The sequence below is a fragment of a genome, unplaced genomic scaffold, assembly GCF_019419815.1.
Source record: "Pyrus x bretschneideri cultivar Hongxiangsu unplaced genomic scaffold, Pyrus_bretschneideri_v1 Contig15, whole genome shotgun sequence".
Classification (NCBI taxonomy): domain Eukaryota; kingdom Viridiplantae; phylum Streptophyta; class Magnoliopsida; order Rosales; family Rosaceae; genus Pyrus; species Pyrus x bretschneideri.
The window spans coordinates 31,925-52,530 of NW_025999446.1; the positions used below are offsets into that span (position 1 = coordinate 31,925).

At 39.4% G+C, this 20,606-nt stretch overlaps 1 protein-coding gene and 2 pseudogenes across 1 annotated transcript; 2 read left to right on the forward strand and 1 right to left on the reverse strand.

The window, feature by feature from the left end:
- The first annotated feature begins 8,053 nt into the window (after positions 1-8,053).
- Positions 8,054-11,371, forward strand: LOC103945261 (annotated as a pseudogene).
- Positions 11,367-13,442, reverse strand: LOC103945341 (increased DNA methylation 1-like). Its single transcript, XM_009355900.2, has one exon. The coding sequence runs from the start codon at positions 13,440-13,442 to the stop codon at positions 11,367-11,369; it is 2,076 nt and encodes a 691-aa protein (XP_009354175.2).
- Positions 13,443-15,705: 2,263 nt separating this feature from the next.
- Positions 15,706-17,318, forward strand: LOC103945260 (annotated as a pseudogene).
- The last annotated feature ends 3,288 nt before the right edge of the window (positions 17,319-20,606 follow it).

Here is a 20,606-nt window from a genome sequence, read left to right on the forward strand (position 1 = left end):
TAGCCAGAGGAAACACACTCCAGGCCCTATGCCAACACCGAACTGTCGCTCGGGACGGATCGGAATCTATCCTTACGTCCCGTAGCGGAAAGGACCACTAGGTAAGTACAAAACCAGTGAACATACATATATTGAAAATGAACTTCATAGTATAAAGTCATCCATCATCTATACTATAAAGAGGTGTTCTAAACATGTTCTAAATATCATATCGTCATCCATCAGATATTCTATAAGAACATGGGTTATAGGAAAAATAGTAATAATTCAAACTAGCCTCAGTAAGCATGTTATCTCGTAAAACGTTTCATAAAACATAATCATCAAATCATGCTTTTCATGTATGCATTTCTACTATCAAAACATGCATTTTTAAAAGGGGTCCACTCACAGTACTTCGCCGTCGAAAAGCAACGCCATCTAGCGAAGAAGGAAAAGCCACAGATAATCGCCCCTAAGCACATAAATGGTACATTTAGTCAAACTTTACTCAAACGACTGAATTTGGGAAAACGGACATCGGAATCGGGTTCAGGATGTCGAAATTAGCCTAGGAGGGTCTTGGACGAAAACCTGAAAAGTTAACCCAAAAGTCAACGGTGACCATTGACCGGTCAAAGTAAAGTCAACGCGGTCAACGGTCAGCGGTCCAGGTCAACGGGTCAAACCAGGTCAACCGGGTTTGGGCTTAGGGTTGGATCCGGGTTGGGCCTAAAGGGTTTGGACTTGGGTTTGGGTTTTAAAAAGGATTGGGCTGGGTCACAAAGGGTTTAGGGTTTAAAGGTTTGGGCTTAGAAGGGTTTAGGGTTAACGGACCGAAGGCCCTAGTTTTCCCAAGGCCCGAAGGCCTGTTTTGAAAAGGTTTAGAGTGATCGGGCTCAAGCCCTTAACAGAAAATGGCCCAAATGGCCCTATTTGATTTAAAACAATTTAACTAAATTAAAATAAAAAGGAAATGGGTTTGGATTGGGCTCGGCAGGAAAGGCCCAAAGGCCTTGGGTTTGGTGGGTCACCGGATTCCAAGGAAGGAAAAGGCCGGATTTCGGCTGGAGGATTTCCAAGCTCTGATGGAGCTCAAAACTCAACCAAAACATGTCATTCAATATACCAAATTGAAGCCCCGAAGGTAAGGAATCGAAATATACCCTTGGTTTCCATCATCGTGGCCGAAGTTGGTCGAAAAACAACCTGGAAGCCATGGGTGTCCGCCGGAAACTGGTTAAGATTCAAATGAGTATAACTTATTCAATACTCAACGAAATTGGGTGAAACAAAAAGGAAAGTTGTAGTACTCGACGTGACAAAGAGATTGATACTTTGCATACCGGCCAACTCACCATGGTTTGGCTGGAAATTTCCTTGAAAGGAGTGGTGCTCGTCGGGAAAACTGGGGAAATGTCTCCGAGGTGGTTTCTTCGTGGTTTGACGTCCAAAACACAACCACGGGGTTAGAAAAGAATTATAGGGATAAAGAGAGAAGCATTTGGAGTGTTTTGAGGCTTACCCAAAATGGAAGGACAAGGAACTCGCCGGAGTTTCTTTGTGCTCCACAAAGACGAAGAGAGAGAGAGCTAACGTGGTGATGATGGTGATGTTTTGTTGTTGTTGTGGTGTTTGATGATAAGGGAGATGAGGGTTTGTTGGTGTGTGTGTGTGTGTGGGTGTGATCTGCTTGGAGGGAGGGAAAGAAAGACAAAGAGAATGGGTGAGGGAGAGAGGTCAGGGGAAATGAGAGAAGAGAGAACTGAGAGAGAAGAAAGAGATGAGAGGCTCGAGGGGACAGAATCAGGGGGTGGGCCCCTTGGGCACACCATTTAAGACCCAAAAACAATTTTAAAAAGAAAAGTATCCCCAAACTTAGTGAAAATACAAAAATAGTCTTTTTCTTCCGTAAATCCCGAGACGGGTTGTTACATTTTTCATGAAGTATTTCTTTATTGGGTGCAGACTTCAGATATGCCAAAATTCGTACCACCGCAGCTATATGATCTTCACTAGACGAGTGCATAAACTAACTTACAACACACAACATATGCAATATTAGGACGATGAGATAAATAAATTAACCTCCCCACAAGTCTTTGATATCTACCTCTATCAATAGGAACCTAATTTGGGTAAATACCCAAGTGATGTTTTTCTACCATAGGAGTATCCACATATTTACACCCTAATAAGAGTACTTCTACTGAAATTTATCAAGCGAAATAGATCATTTATTTCTGCTCAAATGAATAAAAGTTATTGAAAACCCAATATTTTTTGCCATGTTTGTTGTAAACATCCCCACATTGGCTTGTAATGTTTCAGGACTCATTTCCCAAGCTAGGAAGGTAGAAGTTGCCCATTGGTGTGGCTCTTTTGCAATGTCAAATTGATTAAGTTATATGGTTCATATTCTAAAAAGCAAGTAACTTTCCTTCGAGGTATTAGGCATATTGTAAATTCATCTTCTAGGGATAATACTTATAGGCTAAGGAAAACTGTTAATTTGCTATGATTAGTTTTCTCTTAGTTAGAAAGTTGTTATGATTTTGTTAGCCTCACAACTTATATATATATATATATATATATATATATATATATATACTCAGATTGTAATCTTATTCTTTTGTGAAAAGAAAATATAATTTCCAAACATGGTATCACCCACCTAAGTCTCACGACCTTTTTTTTTTCGATCCCAAATCTTCTCGTTTCTCTGCCTTTCTCTGTATCTTCTTGCCGATCGACTCTCTTCGATCTCGATCTTGATCGTCTCTGATCTTGAGTATCTTCATTCTTAATCGTCTTTCCCTCTGCTATCTGTATCTCTAATCATGGCGACATCTCCCTCCTCAGCATCAGATTCTCAAACATTTCCACCGACTGCATCTTTAAACCCTAATTCTTCCATTACGATCCAAAACATCGGATCTATGGTTCCGATTAAGCTCACCACTACCAATTACCTGACATAGAATGCTCTCTTCACTCCCATTTTTCGTCGATACAATCTCACAGGGCTAATTGATAGATTTATGGTGGCGCTGCCTCAATTTCTCATTGATTCCTCCGACACTCGCAATCTCAATCCGGCGTATGTTGCCTGGTACGAGAACGATCAAAACATCCTCATCTGGATCAACTCAACTCTCTCTGAATCCCTAATTCCCTACACTGTTGGAGTTTCCTCGACTCGAGAACTATGGGCCAAATTGGAGTTATGTCTTGCCGCTACCTCACATTCTCACATCCACGAACTCCGATCTCAACTTCGAAGTCTTACTAAAGGCGATCTCACTGTTGCACAATATCTTCAACGCACTGATGAAATCGCAGATGCTCTTGCCAGTGCTGGTGCTCCAGTTGAAGATTCTTAATTAATCTATTTGATTCTTCATGGCTTACACCCTGAGTTTGACTCATTTGTGGATGTTATTCAATTTCGTCTCAGCTCCACAACCATTGATGAGTTACATGGTTTGCTTCTCAGCAAAGAGATTCAACTGACCAATCGCAAGCAAAGTGCACCTGTGTCTTCCTTTCAGGTTTACCACACCTCCACTGGTCTTCTACCTTTGCCTGTCAATTCTATCTCTGAAGGCTATGTTGCTCAGTCTTCATCATCTTCCAACAATCAAAGTTGTGGACTGGATCGCAATTTTAGTCGGAGTAACCATAATAATCGTGGCAATTTCAGGCAATCTAATAATTAGAGGTTCAATCAGTTTAATCGAGGTAACAATTAGCGGTCAAATCGTGGAGCTCAACCTAATTTTTCATTCAACAAGAAACTCAATTGTTAAATATGTCGTCAATCTAACCATGAAGCTTGCGACTATCCTCATCGCATGGATCCTCACTATAATAACAAGTCATATCAATCTGCTTTGGATGCTAGAACTTCCAATCCTTCTCCTACATGGATTGTCGACTCAGGTGCCACCTCCCACATGACCAACAACTATACCACACTCCAGAATCCTGAAGCTTACACAAGCCCTGAACAAGTGTACATTGGTGATGGCAAAGGTTTGCCCATCACTCACTCTGGCTCTTCTCTTCTTACTACTTCACCTAGTATTTTTGCACTAAAAAATGTGTTATATGTGCCTACTCTGAAACATAATCTACTATCTGCCAATCAATTTTTAATTGATAATCAAGTCTCCATGCATCTTTATCCCTTTCACTTCACTGTGAATGATCTTTCTTCGGGAAGGATGTGTTTTAAAGGTCCTGTTCAACATGGTTTCTACCAATTTTATCAACATTCTCCTACTAATGACAAGCATATAGCCCTCACTGCTGCTCCAAAAGCTTCCAGGACTCTATGGCATGGAAGGTTGGGCCATCCTTCAGTTAACATTCTAAATAAGCTAGCTTCTACATCTTGTATTTCTATGCTACAAAATAACAGTACCTCATTTTGCTCATCTTGTGCATTAAGCAAATGTTCTAGGTTACCATTTGTATCCACCATTAGTACTACAAATAAACCACTATAACTCATTCATACAGATGTTTAGGGACCCTCACCTATCGCTTCTAAGGATGGTTTCAGGTACTATGTCATATTTTTGGATGACTTTACCAGATATTGTTGGTTCTACCCTCTAAGATACAAATCTGATGTACTATCTTTCATGCAATATAAGTCTTTGGTTGAAAATGTTCTGTGCACAAAAATTATTGCCTTGAGATCTGATTCTGGTGGTGAATTCATGAGCAATATATTCTCTGATTTCTTGGCAAAGCATGGTATTCAACATCAGTTGTCTTGGCATAGACATCTTGTGGAAACTGCAGGGACTCTTTTGGCAGCTTCTAAAGTTCCTCATCTATATTGGGTTGAAGCTTTTGCAACTACAATCTATCTCATCAATAGGTTGCCTACTATATCTCGACCTTCACCTTGGGAGCCACTTTTCCAGAAGGTACCTAGTTACAACACATTGAAAGTCTTTGGCTGCTTATGCTTCCCATGGTTGAAGCCTTATATCTCTTCCAAGCTGGATGCTAAGAGCAAGCATTGTGTTTTCCTGGGCTATAGTCTCAACCATAAGGGGTACAAATGCCTTGATCCTGTCACAGGGAGAATTTACATCTCTCGACACGTGTTATTTGATGAGACCACTTTTCCATTCCATAACCTCATTCATTCTCCTATCTCTTCCCAACCTCCATCTACCATCTTATCCTCTCATATACCATCTTCTTTAAATTTTATCTTAATTCCTCCAATATCACCTCAACCTGCAATATTTGCCGAGTCCTCTTCTTCACATCAACCTGTTTCTCAACCTGTATCTTCACCAGATTCACTACCCAATGCTTCTTCCCCATCACCACTAAACACTCATCCTATGCAAACCCGCTCAAAGTCTGGTATATACAGGCCTAGAGCTCTCACTGCCACCAAACATCTTCTTCCCTCTCATTTGTTACCAGATTATATTCCCACAACCTATCCCTAAGCATCCAAACATCAAAATTGGCACAATGCAATGCAGGAGGAATTTAATGTTTTATTAAACACCCGCACCTAGTCTCTTGTTCCCCCACATCCATCTCAAAACATTGTAGACTGCAAACGGGTTTTTCGGATCAAACGAAAACATGATGGATCTATTGATCGATATAAGGCCCGGCTTGTTGCCAAGGGCTTTCATCAATAGGAAGGTCTCGACTACACTGAGACATTTAGCCCTATGGCTAAACCAGTGACAATTCGCCTTCTACTCACTTTAGCTGCTCAATTTGACTGGTTCTTGCACGAACTTGATGTCAGCAACACCTTCTTGCATGGTAATCTCTCTGAATCGATTTTTATGTAGCAACCTCCCGGATTTGCAGATCTCACCAAACCAAATCATGTATGCTAGCTCCATAAATCCTTATATGGCCTGAAACAAGCTCCTCGAGCCTGGTACGATAAACTGCATGCTGCCCTTCATCCTTTTGGGTTTGTTGGTTCTCAAAGTGACCACTCTCTATTTGTCAAAAATGACCCTTCATTGATATTCATCCTCGTCTATGTGGACGATATTCTGGTTACTGGTCCTTCATCTATTGCTTGTCAAGATGTGATTCACCAACTCAGCACTATGTTTCCCATCAAGGATCTTGGAGCTTTACACTATTTTCTTGGAATTGAGGTCAAGCGTTATTCTAATGGTATTTTCTTATCTCAAACCAAATACATCCTGGATTTGCTAACTAAAGCAAAAATGGTTAATGCCAAACCCTGCAGCACACCACTTAGTACCTCCAAACTTGATCATAACTCTCCTCCTCTTGAGAATGTTACCGAGTATCGATCCTTGGTTGGTGCTCTTCAATACCTAACCTGGACAAGACCAGACCTCAGTTTTGCTGTCAATCTTGTATGTCAGTTCATGCATACTCCAAGAGTGTCTCACTTTCAAGCTGTAAAGCACATACTCAGGTATCTTAAGGGCACTATTGATCTTGGACTCTGGTTTACCAAATCCTCCTCTCCTCCCTCTCTCACGGCCTTCTCAGATGCTGACTGGGCAGGTTGTTCGTTAGATAGGTGATCTACTGGAGGTTATTGCATCTATCTGGGAAACTCACTTATCAGTTGGAGTGCTAAAAAGCAACTAACTATTGTTCGTTCCTCAACAGAGGCAGAATATCGATCCCTTGCCAACACTGCCTCTGAAATCACTTGGATTTGTAAACTGCTTACTGATATTGGGTATTGTTTACCTTGCTCTCCCCAACTTTGGTGTGACAATGTCTCTGCTATGTCTCTTGCTAAGAATCTTGTTTTTCATGCTCGGACAAAACATGTAGAGATTGATTATCACTATATCCGTGAAAAGGTCTTGGCACAACAAGTCTCTCTTCACTTCATCTGCACACAAGACCAAGTGGCTGATATATGTACCAAATCTCTGTCCAAGACCAGATTTCTATTCCTCCGAGACAAACTTCCACTTCGAGTTCTCCAGTTTCGTTTGAGGAGGGATATTAAGGACAGTATTGTAAATTCATCTTCTAAGGATAATACCTAGAGGCTAAGGAAAACTGTTAGTTTGCTATGATTAGTTTTCTCTTAGTTAGAAAGTTGTTGTGATTTTGTTAGCCTCACAACTTATATATATACTCAGATTGTAATCTTATTCTTTTGTGAAAAGAAAATATAATTTCTAAACAGATGCCACCTTTCCAAATTTAAGTGCTTTGAGGCTTGAGAAAATGCAGAAGTCGATGCATTAGTGGAAGGAGAACTCCCCACAAGTAGGCCCAAATCTAAGGTCATTTGCAATACCTTTTAGAATTTAACAATTTTGGAAGTTGTTGGTTGTCACAGCTTGAAACATGTAAAAGAATTGACATTTGGGAAATGTAAAAGAATGATACATATGGAGGAAATTACATGTTTGTTTCTTTGTAATGGTCCTTATTTTAAATTTTGCAGTCCTCATTAGTTCATTTTACAGGCCAACTTCACATAAACTAATGATCCGGATCTTTTTTTTTTCCTCTCTTCAACGACTTAGATCTTTGACTCATTGAACTATGGGCATAGAGATTCGGAGAAGACCTCGACTTCTCAATTCCTAATGATTTTTGTTTGGGTAGTTGATTCTAGGTTAGGCTATCATTGAATGTAGAACACTACTTTGCTACCGAAAGAATAGCAGTTGCTAAACCCCAATCATAAATAGACATGTGTCTAAATAATTAAAACTAAAAATTATAATTAAACATGTGTTTATCTGTGATTGGGAATTCAACAACGAACTAGTATTCTTGAATTTATCACAATAATCACATTCATCACAATAGCTAATAGGCCAATTCTATTTAATATCGAATTTATCATTCGAGAACGAAACTTGATAGCTCTCATTCACGAGTACAGATCCTCTCCAAATCTAAAAAAATGGAGTCTAAGGATAAAATGATTCGAACCATTGAAATTTGATCCAACGGCTACAATTATTATAACTTTTAGAAATACCCTCTATTCGTAGTCTTTGAATCAAATTTTAATGACTCAGATCATTTGATATTTAAGTTCCTTTTTTCAGATCCGAAAATGTGGCGGGAAATCGGGGACAGGGAAGCGGGCAAGCTCCGCCCAAATTTGTTCTCAAATCGAATCAAGTCTACTCGGATCCAAACGCTCCAACTCTCCAATCACAAAGACATCATCTCCCCTCACCGCGGCTCCGTCAACTCTCTCCAGCTCGATTTGACGGAGGGCCGGTACCTGTTATCCGGCGCCTCCGATGCTTCCACCGCCGTGTTCGATGTCCAGCGCAGGATCGATTACATAGGCGGCGGAGCTATCACGAGGCACAAGTGCCTGTTTGCGGTGGATAAGCAGCACGAGCACGGGCATAAGTACGCGGTGTCCTCCGTCGTGTGGTATCCCGTCGACACCGGACTGTTTGTGACGGGGTCGTACGATCATCACATCAATGTTTGGGACACGAGTACGACTCAGGTAGTGATGGACTTCAAGATGCCGGGGTAGGTGTACCGGACTGCAATGTCACCGTTGGCAACTTCTCACATGCTCATTGCTGCCGGAACCGAAGATGTTCAAGCCTGCCTCTGTGATGTTGCCTCTGTGGCTTTTGCTCACACCTTGTCTGGCCATAGCGGAATGTCCCAAAATTCTTAGAATTCGACGTTTGATGCGCGCTTGATACATAGAAAGTTAAAATTTTTTAACTTCTTATCATGGTTATGTGAACACATAGGAATAAAGTTGCATGCATCTAGAGGGCCCTAAGTGCTGTATTTTCATGATGGCAGATGGAGTGATGACTGTGGAATGGTCTACTTCTAGTGAGTGGGTTTTGCTTACAGGTGGATGTGATGGTGCAATACGTTTTTGGGACATTAGACGTGCCGGATGTTTTCATGGTTTGGACCAATCTCAGTCTCAGCTTGGGAGGCGTCCACCCATCCTGGAACGCTCTGGCACAATTAAGGTTTTATTCTTTTCTTGGCTGAGCCAAAAAAGTTTGTTTTCAAATTACTTATCACGTAATTTTGTTCAGTTTTTATGAATATTATTTGCTTCGCTGTTAGTTAGCCTATTTCACCAGCATTTCTGAAATGGTTTTATATACGTTTTTGGGAAATGTTGTTTCCTCTATGTTAACCTATTAAATCATTGGTACTGAAAAATGTTTTTATGCTTTCTTCACTCCTGTCATGTTATTCTTCTCCGTTTTATTCAATACAAAGTTGAATACAGCTAAACTTGTTGGTGTCACATGGATCTGTGACTTTTATGACAATGAAACGTGATGAGATCTCAACCAATACGATGATCCACACTGAAGATACAGTGTGAATGCACGACCCATTATATGCGATGTCTATTTGCTTGTATAAGTCCCGAGTTCCTTTTTTTCAAATTTCAATTATAACATCATTGCATTTTTCGCAATGTTTGTTATTGAAGCTTGTAGTTAGTAGGAGAATCTAGTTTTAACCGGAGAAAATGGTTATGTTGAACTTTTCTTTTTACTGATAATATTTGATTTTATGTCCGGCTCAGGGTTCAACAGTTAAGTCCTCGTCCCCAAGTCAAAGCACATCTGCAAAAGCTCGGCAGCACAAAGGAAACTTACGAATGGGAGTGGTGCAAAGCACTCACCTATTGGTAAAGGTCCAGTAAAGGGATCTATGAAGCAAAGATTACATCCAGGGATGCTGTCTAGTCAAGATCGTGCCGCTGCTCATTACGGTGCTGTTACTGGATTAAAAGTCACTGAAGATGGCATGTACCTCTTAAGTGCAGGTTGAGTGATTTAATTTTGGACATTTGTTATGCTTAAGAAGGAAATCCATTTAAATTGTTTATCCTATGTTTGAGTCCCTTTTACCGAGTTAATATTTACACTAATCATAGTGTTTCAGGTTCACTGTTTACATGTTTTTTTTTAATTATATCCATCAGTTTACACTTTATCACAGAATTATTGCAGTTTAACCCGATTCGCTGGTGTCATACAGTAAAGATCACACTTCAGAATACGACCTCCAACAGAAAATAAAAATAAAAAGAGAAAAGCATGCATGGGGGATCTCACACCTTAGTTTCCTATTGTTTGATTCATTCCTTTCGTGCATATGTCAGTCTAATTGGTCTTTCACTCATTCCTCACCGCCGATGTCATTGATCGAGCTTTTGCATTTCAGGTTCCGATTCAAGACTGAGGTTGTGGGATATAGAATCTGGCTGCAACACTTTGGTGAACTTTGAAACTGTGCGTATCCAAACCAGCAAGCCCATACAGTTAGCTACAAGTCAGAATTCGGAGCTTGTTTTTGTTCCATGCATGACAGCTGTGAAGGTAATGCAGTCTTTTTGTAGGTTTTGAGTCTTTTGAATTGTACATGTGGATTAAAATGCAAGCATCTCTACAAACTTCAACGTTTGACATCCTGATTTTGTTTTTTAAGCGTTCGATATGTGGTCGGGTAAAACATCCCTGAAATTTCGTGGTCACTGTGAACACAGTAAACTGTTGCTGGTTTAGTTCACAGGATCAGGTACTCTCCTAACAATTTAGGATTTTTCTATACGTCTTTTCCAATCAATGCTTTATAAACTAAAATGGCATTTAATATTAAAGTCGGTTCCTCCCACTTCTATGTCAATTAACGGGAGTTGTAGGCCCTTTTTCCAACTGTTCTAAGATCAGATTTAAAATTACAAAGCTTGTTGAAGTTTTCCTCCGTTAATTTATTTATTCCATGAGCTCACCTTGTTATCTATGGATTATTGATGATTTTTTACTCCTGTATGAATTGTAATTCATGTCTCTCATTGCAGGAATTGTACACTGGTGGAAATGATAGACAAATTCTAGTTTGGCGGCCAAGAATGGTTTCCAATGAGGTGCGACACCTGATAATTTTGTGTATCTAACCTTATTAGTTGCTTAGCGGCTTGTATCTTATGCATGTTTGGAAATGCAGGATAAAGGACCCTTCAAGGACGAGGATAATTGGAGCGACTAGCACCCGCTGTGCTTGTGATCCTCATTTCCGCTAGGTAGAGCACCTTTGTCTTTCTCGGAGCTTCCTGTTTTGCTTTTAGATCTAAGAGGCTGTATTTGATAGGCACAATGATTAGTAAGTTTATATTTCTTTCGGCATGTGTTATATGTACATTTAAACTCATTCTTAGAGTAGAATCAAGGGAAAAATTCATGGAAAAACTTGTGCACTGATGAATTAAAAGAAGAAAAACTGAGTGTTCTGAACAAAAAATAAAATTTGATAAGTGATATTTTGTTTATTAACACATTAAAAACATAATTAACAAACGTATCTGTCAAATATTTGCCTCGATAATTTGTTCAGTTATCCTATATAGTTACACCCTAACAAAATCCTGGAATCAACCTAAAATTCTGTTTGTTGTACCATGCCGAGAAACTAGGTTCGTCGTTGTTGTCCAACAGCATGCAGTCAACATCAATCAAAAACTTGTCACCGGAGGCAACGTTCCCCAATTCTTGGTCTGAAGCTCCATTCTCCGGCTGATTGTCTTCTGCCTGAATTACTGTAGAGGTGACACCAGGCGATCCATCAAATTTGATACTTCCTTCGAACGGTATGGTTGCTGGCGTCGTAGAGTTGGTCCGTTTCAATACTTTATGGCACAAGATGGTGCCCTGGAAATCCATGAAAGTATAATTCAGAAACTGCATCCTCTCATTAGGTGTCATCTTTGAAAACCCAAATGAAGTGCTGGTCCATGTAGCCAGTGTGCTAGAAGCAGAAGGCAAAATCAGTCTCCCAACTCCCAAGTTGACGAGCTGGTTTTCGAGCTCATCCATCATAACACGACACATTCCTTGCCTACGATAATGGAACCTAGTTGCCACCAGAGGTACTTCCGCCAACTCACTGTATATCCTCACGCTACCGACGGTAGTCACTTCCTCATCTCTTTCCAAAAGCACTGTGTAAAACCTTCTGAAGTTCAGGCGGCTAAGGTCCGATTCTCTGTTGAAAATAATGTCCTCGACAATGTCTCTTTTCGTGTAAGGATCCTTAGAAGGCTCGAAACACTCGTGCATCACACTCAGGGCCAAATTGAGCTTGCTGTAGTTCTCTGTCAAGTCTTCCATATCAGAATCAGCCGGAGTAGATGGCCTCAATATTGTCCAGGTCAGATTGTCGGGACCCACCAGAATTCGTTTCCCCACAATCTTGTTGATTCCCTTATATATGCCTTCACATTTTCTGCTGCAAAACCAGTCTCCTTTGGAATCCCTTTCCAATTCCGCAACCCCTTCATTCCTCAGGCACCCAAAGTGGTATTTTTTATCACATTGGCTACATATCACAAACCCATTATTTCTATCCTCCTTAGGGTTTCCTTTACCACACTTCACACAGCAACACGACGGGCAGAACCAATCGCCTTCCAACACGTCCTTCAAACCGAGACAACTAGTGTGGAATGCAGCAGGACACCGATCACACAGAATCAGATCGCCTCCAAAGTGACACACGATGCATATATCATCATTCTGCTCATGATGATGATGATGATCTTGATGTACATTGTCAGCCCTCGCGTCGTCATTTGACCGTGTGACAGTGTTGGTGCTTCCTTTCCGACTCTTCATCATCTGCCTCTGACAATCGTTGAGAGTCCTGCCATCTTCCAAAATAATGTGGGCGCTTGGTCTATGGTTTGTGCTACCAGCATGTGTTTCAAACCCAGTGAGGGTAAACACCTTAGAACAACAGTCACACTTGATTCCCTCGCGGGTTATCTGACCGGTTGCCAATGGACTGTCAGTGCCTCTTCTAGGGCGGTAGTGTACCTTAGCATTCGGCGACACAGCATTACTGTCTATCAACCAAGACAGGACTGTCCTAGGGTTTCGAGTACCAGGATCCGTCATCTCAATCTGTCTCGCGGTTTTGGTAGACCGTAAAAGGTGTGTGACCTGCTGCTTAGTAGCTTTATTCTGTTTCCTTAGTCTCTTCATATCCGCAAGAACCTTCCCTCGCTTCTGTTTCGGACTCCAATCATCATCGACCTTCGATGTTTCACCAATCGTTCTCTTCTTAACCGTTTTTCTTGATGTCGATTGCTGTGTAACATCTACTACGATATCAGGAGCAGCAGAGCACTCCACGGACACCCCGGAATTTGAAGTAGTGCTTTCGGAAAACACTCCTCCTGGAGAATTTACACAGGCTTGGCAAGCAAGGCGTAGCGAGTAGTAGACTTTTCCGATGGGAGACTCGTACCGCAACTCGGTCTTCTGCTGCTTGTTAGCATACCAGAACTTCCATCCCAAGGCGGAGAGGTGCCTTTTCGCCTTCTCAGTGATGTCGGACTTCCCGCGTCCGCGCTTGGTGTTGCCATTCGCCCAGTATTGAACTGCCGAGGGGCAGAATTCTGATTCCACTGTAAGTACCAGCTTTTGCTTCATCGCCTTCATCAAAATCTTCAAACCCTAAAAACTCTAATGCAGAAAAATATAATCCAAGAACTCAAGAAATTGCGAAAGACAGAGAAGTTAGAGAGAGAGAGAGAGAGAGAGAGAGAGAGTTATATTAGGGTTCAATGTGATGGAGGAGCTGTGGGATATTTAACTTGGGCGCTACGGAATTCCTAGTTCCAACAGGAAAGTTTTGATCTTTGCCCAGATCAACGGTCAGAATTCGTCTCCACTACTTTTTTCGAATTTTGGTGGCATGGAACGAAAAATCCCAATCTCTGTAAATATTTGACGATGTAAGAAAATTAGTAGTTGGAGAACAACTGGGAGAGATTCATAGTGAAGTATTTGGGTCGGTTGAGGATTGTGATATGTATGGGCGGTCGGGTTTTCCTAATGGGCTGAGGATTTCTGGTTTTTTGAAATTTATTATATTTATTGGAACGTTCCGATTTAGTACTTATTTTTCAGACCAACCTCAATGGTTGGGATTAAATCTAAACTTTTAGTCCAAAAAATGTAAGTTCCAACTCAAAACAGTTTTTCTTCTTCCATGTTATTTGCTTAAAATTTTAGCGAAAATTATTAAAGAATGATTTTAGACTTTTTTTTTTTGACAACTTTTTTATGTAAATAAAATTTATGTAGATTATCCTACTTTATATTTATGAACATTTTAACATAAAAGTATTTAAATTTGGATAAACAATAGAAAATCGTTAAATCTATCTCATTCTTACGCATATACACCACATGAAATAACATGGAAAACCACACGACCTACCCCATTCTTAAAATCAAATACACAAGTGAGCAAAAAGATCAAAAAATAAAAACTAAAGAAGAAGAATTGTTTGGCAAAAGTGGTTTTTTTGTAGATGTTTGAACAAATACATAGGTATTTATAGACTGTTTGAGTGAATTTTTTTTAAATAATTTTTTAAATTGTTTTACCTATTGGATTTAATTTTAAGTTGTCAGATTTTTTTACCGTTAGATTTGCTCATATTCGATCTTATGCATTGAATTTAATGTATTTATAAATTTTATTTAAAAAAATTTGAATCTAGACCGTTGATTGAACTAGCAATCTAACCACGTGGGTTGGGTCGTACAATAAAAAAAATAGTTGTTAGTTTGTCCGCAAGTGGCCAACAGAGTCAACAACGGGGCTAAATTTGGCTTAAAAATAAGTTCTACCCTAAATTCTTTTTTTAGCTCAACGATTAAAGAAGTTTTGGGTAAGTTAAAAACTTAAATTTTGAATTTTAACCCAATCATAAGAAATTGGTCTAAAGGATTAGAAATATCTATTCAAAATGTTTAGGCATCAACCCATGAATGAGTAGCTAAGAGCGGTTGACAAATCAATCCAAAAAGCGTGGAGGGCTCAAATCAACGGTCAAAAACAATCTTGCTTGCACCAAACGCGAGGTTGAATCCCCCAATCATATATAGTTAAGTTACTCCAAATTGACTTTCACATGCCATGACAAACACCGCCCACCGAGTTTTCATAGAATCAATCACTTCACCAATATGGGAATTAATCCAAAACAAGTAAGCACGTAGTTGAAATTGTAGTTCATAGTTAACAAATTTAGACTTTGCCAACCACAAGTTAGTGGGAAATATGAAAAAAGGTTAATTTTGTGTTTTAAAAAATTGAGGGAGAGGAACACTAAATCAATAATAATTCATACTTTAGTGTCATGTCTTAGTCCTATATTTGATTACAAATCTATGGAAAGTTCTATTTTTTAGTATCATGCTCGCTTCTCTCAATGCGTATTTATTAATTTATTCTAAATTGGTATGCAAGATAATGATGTTCTGCGCAGTCTTAATAGACTTTTTAACTAAAATGGTATTGGAAATTAGTATAACTCTTCATTTTGGTTTCTGAGATTTGAAATCAATAAAAGTAGGTCCTGAGTTTATCAACCATCAATTATTTTAGTTATTCCGTAAAAAAATTTGTTAATTAAGGACCAAAATGAGAAAAAATGCCCACAACTTAATAAACACTGGGCCAAAATGATTTGACAAAATTTGAGGGTATATTTGTCATTTTATCCTTATTAATGGAGATTTGTCACGGAATGACCAAAATAATTGATGGTGAACAAACTCAAAGACCATTACTATTGCTTTTGAATTTCAGGGACAAAAATGAAAAGTTGTGTCAATTTCAATGACCATTTTGATTAAAAAAAAACTTCGTTAATAACGTATCATGTATCGTTTACAACTTTATGTTCAAGTTTTCTATGCAGGCAGGTGAACATGCGTTCATGTCTAACATTCTTAGATCAAAATCTTGATGCCCACTTGATTTCCCATCCCAAAATTTGCACTTAAAAATGATTAACCACCTAACACTTGACTCTTTCTTGATTATTAAAATAAACACTTGGATTAAGTGTGAATAATTAAGGTCATTAGCGTAAGTCAATGCTTTCTACATCACTTCGTATTTAATCTTCAACCCTCTCGCGGCAAAACCTACAAACACACTCTCTCTCTCCTCCCAAATGCTCTGTTTCAAATGAAAGACCACTCTCAGCCAAACCACAACTGTCAAACCACCGCCATCTCCTCCTCTCCGTCCACCCCACCGGATATGGATGCCGGAATATGGAGCAAGCTGCCGGAGGAGCTCCTCGAGCTCGTCCTCTCTTTCCTCCCTCTCAAAAACTTACTGAATCTTCGATCGACTTGCAAGCGCTTCAAGTCTCTGTTATTCTCTCCCTCCTTCGTCTTCAAGCACTCCTCCTCCCCCTTCCCCTCCTTCCTCCTCCTCTCCCACCCTCAGTGCTTCCACCACTTCCCTCTCTACGACACCACCGCCGCCACCTAGCGCAAGTTACCTTTCTCTCTCTCTCCTCTGCTACCCTGCGCAACAGGCACAGCACAAGCCTCCCTCCTGTCTTCGTCCAATGGGTTGCTCTGTTTCTTTCTCCCCAATTCGTTTCTCGTCTTGAACCTTATGACCAAGTCCTCCAGAGTGATCGAATTCCCATATTACCCTTTTGGATTCGAGATTTTCTCTTTGATTTCCACCTCTGCTGGGTACAATCTGTTCATGATCTCTTCCGGGTCGTCTTCCAAAAGCACTTTGCTCTACGATTCGAAGGCCCAATCTTGGCAAAAATTCAACTTTTCCGAGACGGTTTTAAGCAACAACTGTCAGGAGAAGGGAGTTTACTTCAAAGGGTGTTTGTATTTCGTGACGCCGGAGCCGTTTTCGATTGTCTGCTTTGAATTAGAGAGCGGGAAGTGGGAAAGACCGATTCCGGAGCTGCCGGCGGAGCTCATGTTTGCTCGGCTAGTCAGCAGCGGAGACGGCGGAGGAGGAGAGGGGAAAAAGCTGTGTCTGATTGGTGGGGTCGGCAGAAATGGGATTGCCAGGAGCTTGAAAGTGTGGGAATGGGAATGCAGCGGCGGAATGAAGTGGGTGGAGGTGGAGAGATTGCCGGAAAGGATGTGCAAGAAGTTGATGTCGGTTTGTTTCCACAACTACGAGCACCTCTACTGCTTTTGGCATCAGGGTTTGATCTGCGTCTGCTGCTACAATTGGCCGGAGGTTTTGTACTTCAAGGTTTCGAGGAGGACGTGGCATTGGGTCCCCAAATGCACTTCTCTGCCGGATAAATCCAACTGCGGGTTCCGGTGGTTTTCCTTTGTGCCGAACTTGTATGCATCGGCTTGAGGAGAAAGAATTGCATGAAACGATAAGCAACGAAGGCGTTGTGTTGTTAACTTGTTAGTCCGAGAGGTGACGGTGGTAGTGTCAAAAGGGGTGCACGTCTTTTCTCAATTTCTGCTTCTGCTTCTGATAAGTACTTATTTGTTCCCTTGATGCGATTCTGCTTGTGTACATATTCAGGAAGGGAGATCTGTTTAGACATTAGATTTTTATTTTTATTTTGTTTTTTATTGCTGTGGGATTTCACATTTTAGAATATTGTTACGAGTAATACTCCACTTCTTACATAATTGTACCATCATTTATACTATATGTCTAATTGAGGTAGGGTCACATATGTGGGTTCCATCTCTAGTTGAGAGATGGTACAAACGATGATACAAATATGTGGTAAAAGTATCATTTATTTTCCTATTCAATAGTACAAGAGATGCTAATTTGATCCGTTAATTTCTTACAAAAAATGATTTCTACACACTTATTTTAACTTCATATGTTTCTCTTTATTTATAACTATCAGATCAAATAAATCAATTAGATTCAATTGTCAAGATTGAATAGAAATGTATAAATAAATAAAAAAACTACGTGGTAATCACTTTTATTTCTTATTTGATGCTGGTAAATATCGTCTGAATGAACTTAACATGAAACAAAGGAAACGCTGACACAACCATTGACCCTTTCTTTGCTTGCTATTGATCATTAAAATAATTTAATTTCATACCAAACACAATACTAATTAGCATGTCACTATTAACATAATTATGGATACGAAAATTTCTTTTAACATGATTGGAAGAAAATTATTTTATTTTCAGAAGTAAATTCTAAAAAAGGGCATTGAAATTTGGACCAAAAGAAAGCAAAAGAGTGGTTGGTTTATTAATATATTTTCTGTTGCTTTCCAAACGACATTGAAAATTTTTTTTTTTTTTTTTTTGACATAATATTTAATAATATATATGTCAAAATATGAAGTAACAAGAAGTCTATAAAAATCCTCATTTAGAGTTCCTTAGCATTTCTCTAGCAAAAAATAGGATGGAAAATTGTAAACAGTGTCTCTCTTAATTTCTAAAAGTAGATGACTTTTCAAAAAGTACGAAATTGGTTGATGTTGCGAGAAATTGAAGAAAAGGGCAGAGAACGCATGTCACACTCGTCAACTACTCTAGAAATTAGAACTAAGTTGAACAGGTCACAGAAATACGAGTTTATTGTACTTTTATGCACATACGAAAGTAAATTCTAACAAAAATAACAAATGTCAACGTCAGAAGAAAAATGAAGTAGGCAAACCACATTTGATTGTGTATCAGCTTTGACATCGAAGGTGGCATTGTTGTATCTGTCCTGTGCTGCTACATCCCCATGGGAGAGACCTCATTTCTTAGCCAAACCCGAGTTAAGGGCCTGAAACTGTAGAGATAAATTCATCACATCTAACTGCTTTAAGCTTTGAAGATTGTCCACCCCCTAAATTCGTCATGAGCCTTGCAGGCATGTTGGGAATTTACTCGAACATGATGAAATTGATGGGTGTGAGCGTGCCACTACTAGATGCCGCTAGTAGACGAGATTTCAATGATTGAGATTGCGCCTGAGTTCGACTTCTAACCAAGAAATTGTGTCATTGAGTGGGAGTGGCTCAATCAAGGTTCTTTCTTTGCCTTAAAAACAAGGACTTCACTTATGTGGAGAAATGTAACAATATGTAAATGGCAGGTTTGCTGGAAGTGTAAATCACAGAGGAAAGTAAATGACTGGTATGGTAGATTGCTTGTAAATTAAATTACTTGAAATGAGTTGTAAAAAACTACAAAGGAGATCGATACTACTAGTGAGCAGCAGAGCTAATAAACAAGGAAAGTAAATGGAGTTTGGTTAAAGGTAAATGTCTATAAGGAGATTGAGAAGCTGATTTGAGTAGAGTTGATTGATTGTTTGTTTGAGCGTCCATAATTCTTGTTCCTTTGCTTCTTTATATAGAGATCTAAGAAAGCCCATAGCTGAAAACATTGACCTTGCCCGAATGAACTCCACTACCAGCTTGCATGTGAAATAATATTAAAATAGGCAAGCTTGCATTTCCACCACATGTCTATCTCCCACTTGCAATAAAATAATTAAAAGAAGCAAGTTGGCTTCTTTCACCACATACCCTTTGCCCGAAAGCCTACATGGTGCCTTCCCATCCACTTGTAATGAAAAACATGCATTTTTTTAATTAAACAAAGCTCTTGACACACCTCCACCACCCAAACAAATGGGAAAAACATTATTTTAATGTCAAATTATCCCACTTGATCCAGCCAAATATCTTCCAAGTTAGCCCTCTTGCACAATAATCCTCCAAATGCCATATTTTACCCGAATGGCCCAAATAAGTAAAATGGTGCACATTTTAGGTGCAAACAAATATGATGCAAGTTATCCACTTCAATCAAATCCCATTGCCAAACGAGCCCGACATACCAACAATGTCACTTGATTTGAGTTAAAGCTTATAATTTCCAAGAACCAGCATGGACGGAACCAATGAAGGCTCACTGGAGGCAGATGCCCCCACTCAAGTAATTCGCTTGTTTAGTTGCAAACTACAATTATATAATATACACAAGTTATCTTTGAAAAAAATATATGTATGTAATATTCAACATACATTCATTCTACTTATATTTCATATCAAATATTATATGAGCAATAGTGCTCTTGTTTTGTCATTCAAACCGAAAAAAAAAGCTCTTCCACCTATCATGTACTTATATTTTTCTCATCACTTTGCCACTTTCCACTATTATATTGAAATTTTTGTAATATTGGAATTGTAATACATCATCATTTGAAACCATCCTTACTAGCATATTGCGTATAACCATACTATAATAAGATTTTCTTAGTTGTTTTCGATTGCCCCCACTAGAAGAAATTTCTAGCTCCGTACTTGAGAACCAGTCCACAAAATTGACAAGAAACATTTCAAGAAGTCGTTTATAATCGAGTTGGAGACAATAGATTCGGAAAAGGCAAAAGGAATCCAATATGCAACTGTGATGATTATTGATTCAATTGCTTCTAATCCAATGCAGCAAGTCAAGAACTACCTAAGAAACCCCACCAGCAAACAACTGATAATTCAAATCGTAAAGCACATCATCATACATAGCAATCCAAAAATTCAAAAAAGAAATTTTCCAACAAAATTTAAAAAAAAAAACAGAAGAAAGTGTTGAAAATATTATTTGGGCTTACAAGTCCAGTTTCAATGTAGGTGGTGATGTTGATATTCTGGTCAGTGCTGTAGCGCTTGTTCAGCAAGTCTGCAAATTTAAACAATACATTAAAAATCCACAGCAGAAAATTCAAAATGTAAAACCCTTCGCTGGGGTTTTGTGGCTTTCTTGCCAGTAGAGAGTCAGAGAGAGAGAGAGAGAGAGAGAGAG